The 15,269-nt window shown below is 36.4% G+C and overlaps 1 protein-coding gene across 1 annotated transcript in view; it reads right to left on the bottom strand.

Annotated features, from left to right (window-relative positions):
- LOC126975826 (HEAT repeat-containing protein 6) overlaps positions 1-15,228 on the bottom strand; it is a 36,445-nt gene extending 21,217 nt beyond the window's left edge. The window contains exons 1-9 of the mRNA XM_050823856.1: positions 14,904-15,228; positions 14,562-14,822; positions 13,474-13,734; positions 11,820-12,023; positions 9,721-10,005; positions 5,957-6,177; positions 3,882-4,111; positions 1,866-2,161; positions 1,117-1,324 (exon numbers count right to left, since the gene is read on the bottom strand). Coding sequence (XP_050679813.1) covers positions 1,117-1,324; positions 1,866-2,161; positions 3,882-4,111; positions 5,957-6,177; positions 9,721-10,005; positions 11,820-12,023; positions 13,474-13,734; positions 14,562-14,822; positions 14,904-15,059 — 2,122 coding nt within the window. The 5' untranslated portion in view covers positions 15,060-15,228. The remainder of the gene's footprint in view (positions 1-1,116; positions 1,325-1,865; positions 2,162-3,881; positions 4,112-5,956; positions 6,178-9,720; positions 10,006-11,819; positions 12,024-13,473; positions 13,735-14,561; positions 14,823-14,903) is intronic.
- Between the last annotated feature and the right edge of the window lie 41 nt (positions 15,229-15,269).

The following is a 15,269-nucleotide window of genomic DNA, read 5'->3' as shown; positions in this document are numbered from 1 at the left end:
GTGCCGGGAGAAACTGGTGTCTTCTATCGAGTCCTCTCTTGAGAAGGTCGCAGAATGGGGTAAATTGAACCTTGTCCATTTTAACCCCCAGAAGACTCAAGTTTGCGCGTTTACCACAAAAAAAAACCATTTGTCGTATCACCGCTCTTCGACAACACTTCTCTTACAGCCTCGCCTAGTATCGGAATTCTGGGTCTCGATATCTCGAGCAATTGCCAATTTCGCGGCCATCTGGAGAGCAAAGCCAAATTGGCTTCGAAGAAACTGGGCGTCATAAATAGAGCACGGCAATACTTCAAGCCGGTCCACATTCTAGCGCTGTACAAAGCGCAGGTCCGGCCACATATTATAGAGTATTGCTGTCATCTCTGGTCGGGCGCACCCCAGTATCAGCTCGATCCATTTGACCGCGTGCAACGCAGAGCAGCTCGAATTGTCGGGGACCCGGTGCTCTGTGAACGACTAGCGGTACCCATTTTCACATCACTCGTATATAGCTACAATTGAATTTTTTTTTTTCACTAAAATTACATTGAAAGTAGGTACTCATATCAATTTATTAGTTTTATAAGCGTTTTTGGTGTGTAATTTTTTGTTTTCCCTTCTGTTTTTGTTTTATTATTATTTATTTTTATAATTTTTCTCAGCCTTTCGCTGGTTTGTCTGCATTTATGGGTCGAAACCAAGTAAATGCAGCGTGTGGTGTGTTAAATTTATGTGTAGGGTGAAATGTCGTGTTCGTCAATTTGTAAGAACTTTATTATTATTATTATTTTTATGAAAATACGGGACGAGACGAACAGGACGTTCTGCTAATGGTAATTGATACGCCCCGCCCCTTACAATGCAGTGCCGCTTAGGATTCCTAAAAAACCCAAAAATTCTGAGCGGCACTACAATTGCGCTCGTCACCTTGAGACAAGATGTTAAGTCTCATTTGCAATTTCACTAGCTACGGCGCCCTTCAGACCGAAACACAGTAAAGTTTACACATTACTGCTTCACGGCAGAAATAGGCGTCGTTGTGGTGCCCATAATCTAGCCGGCATCCTGTGCAAAGGTGCATCCCACTGGTTTATTATGCAAACGTCTGTGATTAGTATTGGATATACAGACCTAACTTCTGGATAGCATCTCCAATAACACTTATCAGTTTAACAGTGTGGAGTACAACATCCTGGTGGTCGTGCCCTAAGATCTCGCAGAGTATGTCGGCCACCTGCATTATGTTTGGCTTCAAAACTTCAGCTAAGTGATGATAGGCGATCGCTGATAACACTTGAAGTGACTCCAACATCACTGGTATTGTGGATGGGCTGCATTTCTGACGAAAGAAAATAATGATAAGTAATAGTTATTAATTTATTTAGCTGAACACAAAAGGTCAGGAACGAAACGAAGAAGACACGCCACAAGTTAGGATATCTTCCCCACCATCTGGATGTGTGGCGGTCTTCCTCAGTGCGGTTTTCAAGGAGCATTATTTCACATACTACAATGAACTATTCTCGTACAACAAAGCTGTGGAATGAACTACCTTGTGCGGTGTTTCCGGGACGATACGACATCCGCGTACCCCATCCTTCGCGCACAACGCTCCTGTGATTCCACTGGTGTTGCAAGAGAATGTGGGCAGCGGTGATCACTGAACACTAGGTGACCCGTACGCTAGCTTTTCCTCCTTTTCCATAAAAAAAATAAAATGGTCATGACATGAGCCTCGAGTAGGTACATTTGTACACAATAGTGGCGACAGGGTAACGCCCACATGCCACTTCCGCTAGTTTTTCTGTGTCGTGGTACACTAACAAACAATCTAGGAGACAAGTTAATATATCTTTCATTCTTTAAAAATTCATACTTACAACCATTTTTTTCTCTTCACAAATCCAACCAAGATTCCTGAAACAAATATCCAATATCCAGGTATTAAAGCGGAATTTTGCCTGTTCTTGCGACAATTCGGTCATAGTGAAGACTTCATCATCCGAATATCCTTCTTCAAAATCATCACAGTCATCATTTGGTGTTTCACTTTCCTTGTTCGACTTTGTTTCTTTAGCTGTGTCCTTTTGTATTGACTGAAGCACTTCGTCAACCTTTGGATCAATTGATAAAACACATCCCATAGCTATTAATGCTGCTACTTGCACCGATTTATCTAAAACAGGGATTAAATATCATCTCACCAGTAGGAGGCTCCTTTGTACAGGAAGCCGGCTAGATTATGGGTACTGTAGTGTACTGACATCTAGTCTTAACAGAGTATGTGTTAACTATAATTGTCACTGTCACGACATCGACACTGACATTAACCCTGTGACGTTGAGTGCTATATAAGGAATGCACAGTACAGCGGAAGGCCAGTTCTAATCGGCTATTGGTTGCATGCGGACGTGTCCGGGTGTAGTACTACATAATAAAGATTAGTTTTTTCACTCGTGAGCAAACGAGGAACATTACAGGTACCACAACGGCGCCTATTTCTGCCGTAAGCAGTAATGTGTAAGCATTACTGTTTTGGGTCTGAAGGGCGCCAGTAGGTAGTGAAATTACTGGGCAAATGAAACTTAACATCTTATGTCTCAAGGTGACGAGCGTAATTGTAGTGCCGCTCAGGATTTTTGGGTTTTTCAAGAATCCTGAACGGACTGCATTGCTATGGGTAGGGCCTATCAATTACCATCTGAGATGAACGTCCTGCTCGTCTCGTCCCTTATTCTCATAAGAAAAAATCTATACGGATCATTTATAAAACCTTCCAGAAACAACGAGATTTTGCACAAAAAATTTATATTATTACAACTTACATCATTTCGTTAGTAATTAAATTTCTTGCATTATTGCCATCAAATGTTAATCTCGCATTTAAGTGATAATAAAATAGATATAATAATTAATTCTAAATGAATAGTACCGGTTAAGCAAAAAACTTTAACTAACAGACAACCAGGAGTAACAGAGTCAGCCAAAACGGACATGTCCGGAAGTGGTCTTTTATACTTTTATTTTAATTGATAGATTATTTGATGATTAAAATAATTTTAAACACCTGCGTTTTCACAAAAAAAAACTTTGAAAATCACTAATATCTAAAACTCTCATTTATTATGATTATTTTTGTATGGATTCGACGAATTTATTGTTTTATTGTAGAAATAACATTCACTGGTATTTTTTGTATGCATCGCATTTGCACATGCAGTACCTATACCTAAAAGTGGTGGTAAATGCTAGCAATACAGTCACAGATTTTTATTTTTGATTTCCAAAGCTTTGTCTATCTTGTCATTAAAATATTTCAAATTAAGAGTAGGTTTGACAGGCATGATCATGATTCTTCTTAGTCTGTATTAGTCTATGACGAGAAACTGGCGAGAAACGAGTACGAAATTTATTTAATTTAATTTATGAGTAGCGCCCACACTCTCTAGCAACACCAGAGAAATCACAGGGGCATTGCCGGCCTTGATGTAAGTATTTTACTTAAAGTGTGAGATTCAATGTGTTCAGTCTTTGCATTGTATATTGTTTAGTAAAGTGCCAGTTAACTTCAACTGTGAAGATCGAACTTGCTAAGGTGCCATCTATCGCTACTCCACTTCAACCCTAAGTTGATACCGGCAGCATACAGATGGCGCTAGGCGAGACAATTGCGTGACGTATGTGTGGACGCTACTCATAAGCCAACACAACTTCTCTTCCGCTGGCAACGGCCGTACGAGAAGGTACCGTCCGTGACGTTCTTGGCCGACCCTCGATTGTTGAACCACGTGGGTTCCTGTAGTGCCGTGCACCGGTGGATGCTGTGTGGCGATAATAATAATCTACAGTCCATTCCTAATATCGAACACAATGAATGTCATAATACTAGAACAAACCTCTGTGCACCAAAAACCTTCTCATCCTCCCCACCAGGTCCATAGCGAGTCCTCGGTCCATTTTAGTGTAGGGCGTGGCTTGCACCAGCGCCGCGCAACATTTCAGCGTCACTATAGACTCAACTACAGACGAATTTATATTTAATAAGTGGTTTAATAAATCATGCATTCGGCTCACCACGAAGCCCAGAGACACCGAAAATGGTATAAATGATGCATTCACCTTTTTACTGAAAAATAACATTTTAATGTTACTAATAAAAAGTACAATGTATCAAAGAAAAACATGAGATTATGTGTTGCTTTCATTCATTCTTATTGAGCAATATTTCTTTATAAGATAGAAAGACCAAAAAGGAGTATATTACCAGTGGGAGGCTCCTTTGTACAGAATGCCGGCTAGATTATTGATACTACAACGGCGCCTATCTCTGCCGTGAAGCGTAATGTGTAAGCATTACTGTGTTTCGGTCTGAAGGGCGCCGTAGCTAGTGAAATTACTGGGCAAATGAGACTTGATATCTTATGTCTCAAGGTGACGAGCGCAAGTGTGGTGCCGCTCAGAATTTTTGGGTTTTTCACGAATCCTGATAGGCACTGCATTGGGCAGGGCGTGAATTACCATCAGCTGAAAGTCCTGCTCGACTCATAAAAAAACCATTCATACACTCTGACACCACAGCATTCACGAGAGAAAGAGAACATTGAGACAGTTGCTAATATTACTACGAGAGAGCGCTTCTTTTAACTTAACCCCTGTCGCATCGACTTGGAAAAACGTTCATTCCACAATTTGGTAATACGTCATAAGTAATAGTAATAAGGAGTAAGAAATACCATCCGGTAACGGCTTACATCCAGATTGACGTACAATAAAAAACTAGACTCACTATCACACTCAACAATTGAATCGAAGCAAAACTCTGCCTACGAGTCTATTAGGTAAAGCTTTTGGTCAGTTGTTGTTCGACCGCGCTTTGAACACAACGCCGCGCAATGACTAAGTGTTCAATGAATAACTATCCAAATAACAGCACATCCAAACATAAAAAGGATGGAGTCATCGTATATCGTATATCAGGTAAGTGCCCCTTTAAATAAACAAAATTATGAAACTAACTTGACGATTATGATCATCTTTCTAAATAATTACATTTCATTTGCTAAAACAAAATGTTCTTGCCTCGTGTTCGCGTCGAGCTTCTATGAGCCTATACAATAATTTTGAAGATTACTGCCACAAATATGGAATTAATTTGAGTGAATATTTCAATGTTATCTGTATATGTTTATGTATACGTATATACAACACCGCTCGGACATTTTTTGACGACCTTTTAATAGGCGATTGGGAGTTTAGTTATTTATTGTGCGTCCATAGATGATGAGGATTATATTTGAGTTTGGGGTGTATAGTGGGTACGACGGTGGAATTCAACGGCAGGAGAGAAACAAGAAAAATTGTTAATTTAAAAAAAAAATCGCGTTCAATAATTTATACTTATATTTAAAAGTTAGTGCTAAATTAACATACAGCCTTTTGATACGCAATACATTTTTATACGAATGTATAATCTCACACAGCAGAGCAGACGCACATCTAGGGGACCTAGCGCTCTGTGAACGGCTGGATCACTTAGCGTTGCGTATAGACGTCGCTTCATTGTGTGTCTTCTACCGCATTTATCACGGGGAGTGTTCCGAAGAGCTGTTTAACCTGATTCCTGCCGCCGAATTCCACCTTCGCACGACACGCCACAAGTTAGGATATCATCCCCACCATCTGGATGTGTGGCGGTCCTCCACAGTGCGGTTTTCAAGGAGCTTTCTTCCTCGTACTACGAAGCTGTGGAATGAGCTTCCTTGTGCGGTGTTTCCGGGACGATACGACATGGGTACCTTCAAAAAAAGCGCGTACACCTTCCTTAAAGGCCGGCAACGCTCTTGTGATTCCTCTGGTGTTGCAAGAGAATGTGGGCGGCGGTGATCACTTAACACCAGGTGACCCGTACGCTCGTTTGTCCTCCTATTCCATAAAAAAAAAAAAACTTTTTAAAAAGTCCATAAAATATTACCAAATTTCTGCCTGTCCCAGATACATCTTGGAACCTGAGAGCAGAGCCAATATGACACTTAGAGCGCTAACTCTGCTGCTTGCTATTCGGTCGTTAATAACACAATAAGCTAAAGTCTGCTTTGAATAATCTTCTTCACGCCAGCTGAAGATCCCGGGGACAGTTGGAGTGTTTGGCAAAAGAGCCCACCAATATGCAACAATTTCTCTTTTTTCTTTTATCTGAAAATATCAATAAATATTTTTTTTTTCACAAGGAACGGTGTGTAACCGGATGAAATTATGTAAAACTAGTTAAAGATAGTTCAGGTGTTTGTCGAATCAGAAGCTGCTGAAGATGCCTCGTGGCCGTGGCCAAATACTTGAGTGATAGCTACCCGAACTAAAAGATTAGAGTAAATATACTATGACCAAATTATGAAAGCAAACTCGACTTAACTAAGGATTACATATACAAAATATAAGCTCATCTATATATATAAAAATGAATTGCTGTTCGTTAGTCTCGCTAAAACTCGAGAACGGCTGGACCGATTTGGCTAATTTTGGTCTTGAATTATTTGTGGAAGTCCAGGGAAGGTTTAAAAGGTGAATAAATATGAAAGTTTTCGGAATTAAATAAAAACAACAATTTTGTTTTCCTTTGATGTGTCCTCCGTCGTCCGATATTTCTTTTGTATGGACATATGAGAGAATTTATTGACACACGGTTTGACATTTCTGCTGTAAAACAATTTCATTACAACAACAGGGAGCATATTTTACGAAATAATTCTTGATGTTATGATATATTATTGACAAATTAATAAAAAACATTATTTTATTTATTACTAGCTGATACCCCGCGACGTCGTTCGCGTACGTATTTTTACACCTTGGGTTACATTACTGGACTTTTAGTAGGGATGCCTAATTTTTTTTGAAAATGTTATATAGCCTATAACACTCGGGGATAATGTAGCTTCCCACCAATGAAAGAATTATTCAAATCGGTTCAGTAGTTGCGGAGCCTATTAAATGCAAACAAACAAACAATCAAATCTTTCCTCTTTATAATATTAGTATATATATACAGAACAACGTCTGTCGGGTCAACTAGTTTGAAATAAAAACGGGCGGTTTTAATTTGTTCCGTCGCTTTACAAAGTACAATACCAAAGAGAATTTAATCAGTTTAAAATATTACTGGCACATTTATGAAGTGTTGTGCTGCATAAAAAAGTTTATTCCAAATTCAAATTTAAGACATAGTCGGTCCATAACAAAAGACTAAGAAAAAAGCGATTCACACGATTCTATGAAACGCGCAGTCAATTATAAATATTATTATAACACTAGAAATAAGGGATTGCTTGTAACTTATTTTAGTAGGCTTCATAAGATACATAATATAGATTTAAGGGTAAATGTATACAATTTTATAAATAAATTCCCAGCCACTGTTCTGGCATTATCTATAAATAAATTTAAATGTTTTATTATAAAATGGCTCTGTCGTAAATCCTACTACTCCACAGCTGACTATCTAGGTGATCGGAAAGCCTGGGACTAGATTATAATTATGTTATAGCAATAACAATAATAGTACAATATTAGGAAAATTTACTTTGCGGAAATCCATAATCATCCAAATCTTTTTTTTTTCTTAAGTGTTAATTCCGCCAATATTTGTCTTTAAACAATTCGACATGTGTTTCGCCTGCTGCACGAGGCAACTTCAGTACCTGTTGACTCACCAATCTGGCACGAGACAGCCTCGACGGACAGACAAATTTTGGCAGAATTAACACTTATGAAAACTTAAAACATTTGGATAGTAAAATATTGTAAAATTTGTTAAAAAGAGCGCAAAATCAAGAATGCTGGGAGAGTTATTTGCGCCGCATCTTCTCCCTCAAAGCGCCATTTGTTTCCGAAGCAGTAGTAGTATTAGAAATTACATAAAATTATTCTAAACTAATTAATTTTGAGAAAATAAATGCCTCTTATGCATTTATGTATTTTTTATCAAGAAAGTAAAATATGTACGTCCCATGATAAACACATATGCAAACAACATTGGTAGTAATGTTCAAAGTCCATACTATATATATAGTTGTATACGCTCATAAGAATCAATTATTGAAGAGATTGCGAAACGTCCGTCTCTTTCGCACATTTCCAACCACTTTCGTCGGCGCTGTGTGTTTTAGCAATTAAATGAAATTATTTAGCAAAATGATTAAATACGTCAAGTTAGTTTCATTATTTTGTATATTTAAAGGGGCACTTACCCGAAATACGACACTCCATCCTTTTTAAGTTTCGAGGCGTTGTATTTAAACCACGGTCAAAACACAACTGAACGGAAAATCTGCCTAATAGACGCGTGGACAGAGTTTTGCTTCCGACAATTTTCGACCGTGATAGTGAGTCTAGTTGTTTATTGTACGTCAATGATATGAGTAGAATAAAAGATATACGCGGTTTACAATGAGTTATTGATAAACGACTCCGGCGGAGTTTTGGCGCACCGGAAGGTATATTTTCTCAAACATGCATGGATATATTGTCATTATTTTCGAAAAGAGAACACGCAAAATATCGAATATTCGGACAAAGAAAATCAAATCCATTGCAGGAGCGTTTTTGAATTTGGAACATGACAACGCTCCTGCAATGTTGTATGAAACGGCGTGCTGGGGTTATTAAATACTCTTTGATCGGATCTCTTTTGTCATTCTTGGCATACCATAGTCTCTTTGCTTAGTACAAATTGCGTTTACGTAACTGTATAGCCATAAATGCGTTTGCCTGTCGGCACAGATGATTAAAAAAAATGGCGGCAAAGCTGAAAATTCGTCTTGATTTCTTATTTACATACCTACTTAATAAATATAACTTTAATAATAATTAAAATGAGTTCCAATGGTTCAGAGACTGAAATGGAGATTGATTGTACTGGATCAGGTTTAGGATCAGAACCCAAATTGGCAATAGAAAACCTGCTTCCAGAGAAATCAAAGGTAAATTAAATTTAATGTATAATATGAAAAGTGTGTTTTATTTCCCTGCATTCTTTTGAGAAAAGCATATGCCTCGGCGGGAATTGGCTATTGCCTGTCTCTTATTTAGAGAAGTCTTCGCCTACGGGTCGGCCTTCAAACTCATACTCGACCTGCCTATTTCCCGGCCTTTGCAATAATTTACTATTTCGTATCTAACCTACAGACACGCACATGACACACGCCTGCTAAAACGAACAACAAACTATTTACCCATATTAGATACATACAAAATATAAACACACTAGCCCGGCAAACGTTGTTTTGCCATAAAGATTATTTTTAGAGTTAGACCGTTTCTTGGACATTGCAACATTACTTTATTTTTCTAAAATAAACGTAGCCTAAGTTACTCCTTATTACATCAGCTACCTGCCAATAAAAGTCGCCGGATTAGCCGGAACAAACAGACAGACAGACAAAAATTGTAAAAAATGTTATTTTGGTGTATGTACTGTATACATATATTCATAATATACATTGAGTAAAAAACGGTTATTTCAATATTACAAACAGACATATACATAATATATAATACATATAGATAATTCGCACAATATTTTTATAAATTATAGCCTATATCTTATTCTGGTGTGTAAGCTATATTATTGCAAAGTTTCATCAAAATCCATTCAGTAGTTTTTGCGTTAAAGAAGTTCAAACATACATCCAGACATACAAACTTTCACATTTATAATATTAATAGGATAATAGGATGTACCTTTATAATTACTAGGAGGAGATTTGCAGCACTCTGTCTCACTCTTGATTGCAGAGCGATCAACTTTGCGTCTCTGTTGCTCTCCGCGTCAGACATGTCAGAATCACTTGTAACGACCCAAAAATTGTTAGCTTTTGGGGGCTCCAAATAGTTCTTGCTGGCCGGTTGGTAATCAAAGCCATTTTCAAAACTCTCCACATCCTTCATTAAACTGCGATCAGAAACAGGAATTTCTTTTTTGAGACTATCAATGGCACTATTCCTTTGTTTTCTTTGCTTCTGTTTCTGTAATGATAATTAAGTGTTTGTGTTATTTCTCATTTATATCTCAAGTGTAAGTATACTATTTAACTTAATCTGGAACAACTATTTCGTCTTGTAGGAACAAACCAACTTAAAAAATACCACTATGTGCTAAATTTGGGCATTATAGGCACAACCCATATAGATCTTATAAGTATCGTATCGTAATAACGTAAAAGGTCGTTATTACCTTAAACAACAATCTTTCTGAGTTCATCATAATAATTTACGAGGGTTATTAAATAAAAGTCGAGTGTTCCACACCAGAGCTATATGTGACTGACTAGTGACCTGTCGCACGTACTAACTTTAACTCGCTTATCACCATCATCAGCCGGAGACGTCCACTGCTGGACAAAGGCCTCCCCCAAAGGTTTCCACGACGATCGGTCCTGCGCTGCCCTCATCCAACGTATTCCGTCGATCTTGACCAGATCGTAGGTCCATCTTTTGTCCAACATTGCGTCTTCCGATACCAATATTTATCAACTATACACACCAATTATTGTAGATAGTTACAACTGATGAACCTAAAGCTACCTACATTACAGGTACAGTACTTCTAAAAAAAGTACGGGTTGCACTCTGGGAGTAGGTACTGGAAGAAGTGAAAACTTGAATATTAACGTTGTGCATTTTTTAATATTTTGGAATGATTAGGGAAAAAATTCGCACTAATTGCTTTATTTATCAGTAAGTATAAAGTTCTAGCATTTATGTGGTTAAATACAATATTCATTTATTGCGCTATCGTACACAAAAATAACAACTTATATTACATAAAAATATTTTACACTTCAGAACTATTACAATAATTTACATTAAAAAGTTTTCTTCTCAGAAACATCATTTTTGATCAGGTCACGTGTTCTGACGCGTGTCTATAATTTTATAACCATCCCCAAATTTTATGAATTTGGGATTATATATCAAATTCAAAATTGCCCCTGAATTATGATTACGTCAATACAGATGTCGTTTCAAAGGTTTTCTTCTCTGGGTAGTAGACAACATAATTCAAAAATGCACCTAGCATTTTTGAAATCCAGGATGGCCCATATAAAAATTATAGTTGTATAACGCCGGCCACTATATAATAATATGGATATGGTTTCCTATGTCCTCGGGCAAAAATACGGAATCCTTATAAGCTTTACTTATATATAAGTTCCATATTATAAGCAATACGAATTTAACCCAAAAAATTTCGCGGGCTAAAGGAAGCGTTTATAATAGTTGCATAGAAACATTATAAACGTGAACTCAAATGCGTGCAATCAGCGAAAAGTGAACGACATGGCTATATGTAAACAGGGACAGACTATGATTAAAAAAATAAGTATGACTTCATTCGCAGATTAATAAAAAATTAAGACCAGAAATTTTAACAAACTGAGTAAGATGGTTTCTCAAATCTGTGAATACAGTCAAACATAATTATTATCATTAAAAACAAATTGAATATTCTATTTACTATTTGAAGCACTTCCCGTCTGTGTTATGCCTCCTCACCTTCGTTTTCACTCCTTTTATAAATATTTTATGTAAATATATTAAACAAAATAATATTAAGTTATAACTAACGCAATAAATGTTTTATATAATGTAATATTATCAGTGTTTGTCCATTATAATCTAAAATAAATCTGTTTTCATTCTGGGAACCGGAATGACACACTCTAAGCTTGGTGGTCTACTGAAACGTGACATTGGCGAGTTGTGGTGCCCCTTCCACAGAAGCCACTAGAAAGAATAGAATATAACAATAAATATTTAATATAAAATATTTGGCGTACCTTTCCGCCCTTAGGAATTGTCTTAACTGGCGCTATTGCTACAGTTTGCTGTGAAGGCATAATTTTTTCCGGCTTGCAATTATTTGGTCTCAATCCGTATAACATGAAATATCTGCATATACCAATAGTCTCTGGCAACAATATTTTTATGTTTTGTTGAGTGAAACATATGAAGGTAAGTACTGCAAATGCTGAAATTACAACCTGCAAGAATAAAATAATTGTACCGACAGGAAATTAAAAAAAAAATATTTAAAATTGATTATGAGTATTATTTATCTCTATTAAATACAAATGATTCAACCTGTCTTTGATTTGCTTACCAAAATGTTATATAACCCACATGGTGACAATGATATACAGGGTGGCCGAGAAGTTGACGTCCAAAGCTAAAATTTGAAAGCCTGAATCTACAATTTTGCGTAGTTTAGGAGATAATCATTTTTTCCCCTTTTATCCACTTTTTTCACCTAATTGTGGTTTAGGACTTTTTCCTAATTTTTTTGAACACTTTTAGTTAATTTTATTGTTTATAATTATTAACTTCAGTTGCAATAACCACATAAGAAACTTTGAATAGTTTAGACAATGCGGAACTAGTTTAGAATTGAGTCATAAGTTGAAGATAACTGCTCCAGCTAAATTCATGAAAATGTTCAAGGTATCAAAAAAAATGGTGCGCCTATGGCTTCTTAATATTTTTAAAAACTTCCCAGAACATTGGCCTATAAAATGAGCCAAATTCAAATTTTAGCTTTTGACGTCAACTTCTCGGCTACCCAGTATATGGGGATGTTACCCAGTAATGATGTTGGACTGCAAACCATGGCCTAGTGGATTTAAATCGCTCGAGCACCCATTAAAGTTTTACTTTTTAAATATTAAAGGAGCTAAAATGACACAGATAAAAAAGGGACAACCAAGCGGATGGTGACAATAACATTTAAGTTTGTAGCATGTGGTGCATAGATGGAATTCAATAGCAGGAAAGCCGAACAGCTGTTCTAAAACACTCCCGAGACCGGAAAGGACTGCAGTGCCTTTAACAAGCATCTATTTACCATAGATGTGACACATAACCCTTTTTGCAGTTTGGATGGAGGCGGAAGAATGCCATAATGCATGCTTACAGAATGCAAAAGCATGGCCAGACATTACGCGGAAATCCTCAGATTTCCAATACCTCTTCCTAATGCCTGCAGCAGTCTGAAATGGCTGCTAGACTTCTGGGACAGCCTGGGCTGGTTGGAGTAAGATACACCTACAATGGACTAATCAAAAGTGGCCAGACCTGTACCCTATAGATTTTTAAAGTGTTGGTCAGTTTGAAGTATTGTCTAGTTCTATTGATACAAATGATACAAAGTTTTCTTTAGTGTTAATTCTGCCAAAATTTGTTTTTGAAAAATTCGACATGTGTATGGCCTCTACACAAGGCATCATCAGGATATGTTGTCTCGCCAAAATCTGGCACGAGACTCTAGTGGCTACGAGTCTCGTGCCAGAAAGAAAACTTAAATCATTTATTATTATTATTATTATTATTATTATTATTTGTATATTTATGGATTTCCGCAAAGTAACGCCTACTTCAATAAATTTTCTTAGTTCTATTGATTTATCATGTAATAAGAAAAATGAAAAAGTTACTTACTTTACAGTATTTAAATTCATCTGATACCTTGGGTGATGTCTTAAAAAGATATGCCAGAATTATTTTTGATACATTTTCTTTTGTTTCTTTTATTGTACTGATATGTCCCTCAAACTTATCCTCTTCATAAGCTGTTATTAAGCATAGCATGACTTTAAGTGTCATAAGATGAATACTTAAACATGTGTCTGTATTAATCTCTTCAAGCAAGTCAAGAAATTTCAGAAGCAGTCCCTTTTTACCAATTAAATCAATAAAAAACTGAAAAAAAAATATGTTTATATTCGCCACCTCTATAATGTATGTTGAAGAGTTGCTATGTGTACATGACAAGAGTTTTCAAACTTCAAGGCATAGATAATTTCAGACAGGTAATCAATAATATGTCTTTCCCAAGCTTAGATTTTTTCTACCTTCGGTAAGGTAAATTAGTTCTAATTTGAGTTAAATATATTATGTTATGACACCAGTCAAGACTACTACATTATCCTATAAAAAATAAATGATGGACCAAGGAGCATTTGGCTTGTAAAATGATACTGAGAACAGTTATTTGTTGTCAATCTCAGTGATGTCTGTATTATTTGCACTACCCCACAATTGCATGCCGTCCATCAAGATAGTTTTGAGCAATAGTTAAAATTTAATGTCGGGTTCGTCTTGTTTATTCTTGATATGGTTTTTCCATGTCGAGCAGCAGTCTTAATGCATACCCAGGTATCTGATGATATGTAATATGGTAAGGTGGTGTCTCTGAGTTCTACAGGTAGGCAGATGTCAATGTAAAGGGGACTAGTGCAGACTGAGATGTATCTGCAGAAGGTTATTTGATCAGCCCTATCTTATTTTAGCCCCATAAATGTTGGAAAATCTGCTGGGTACAGTATGTGCGAGCTAAGAGTCAAGCAAGCCTTTTACATTGGCAATAATCTGTCCAATAGGTATGGTGTGACACATATGTGTCAAATTCTGTGAGCATTCCATGGTTTGGTTCAATTTACAACCAGGCGAGTTACTCTCTCATTCAAATTAAAATCCACAGAGAATGATTCATTAGAAACTGTTAAAAATATGTGTGTTAACCATACCTCTATTCCAGCTTTGCTTGTGAAGCTGGAATATCCTTGCAGAATACAATGCATATTGTGAAGAATATCTAGTAAAATAATGGGTGAGCATACTTTCAAACAACAAGAATGCCAAAGTATTACTTTGTGAATAACTTCATATCTAAATTTGAGATTCTGTTTATTTATAATATTATTCATTAAATGAGATGCTTTTGCAGAAAGGGTTATTTCAGATGGTTTAATAAACGTGCATAATGACTCGATCAATACAGTTGCATCCTGAAAAATGTGAAAAACTTGTAAGTACTGCCTACTTTCACATGGGTACTTCAAAACATATATTTTACAATAGGGACATACATGTTCTTTCACAAATATAAAACCATTATAGGGCTTCGAATTTAATTCATCAATCATTAAATTAAGGTGGTCTGAATTAGATTCTTTTTGAGTTAAAATATTAAGAAGTTCTTTACAGATCCCTGAAAACTGCTCAGTGATTTTTAAATTTGCCATAATATTTTTTATCGCATTTAAAAAGGTTTAAGTACTAGTCTTGTAGTCAGTACAACGCAAAATATATTAATTATTCTTTGTGTTCCAAGTTACTCCACATTCCACAAACTTGAATTGAAACTTTATAAGTTTCAGAATAGGACATAGGCATTAGGCTATAGCCCATAGGTATTAGCCATTAGGTACACTATAATTTAATAATATTATAGA

Source organism: Leptidea sinapis, chromosome 38 (assembly GCF_905404315.1).
Source record: "Leptidea sinapis chromosome 38, ilLepSina1.1, whole genome shotgun sequence".
NCBI lineage: Eukaryota > Metazoa > Arthropoda > Insecta > Lepidoptera > Pieridae > Leptidea > Leptidea sinapis.
Note: the sequence above shows the minus strand (reverse complement) of the source record. Positions and strands in the feature narration are given on the sequence as shown.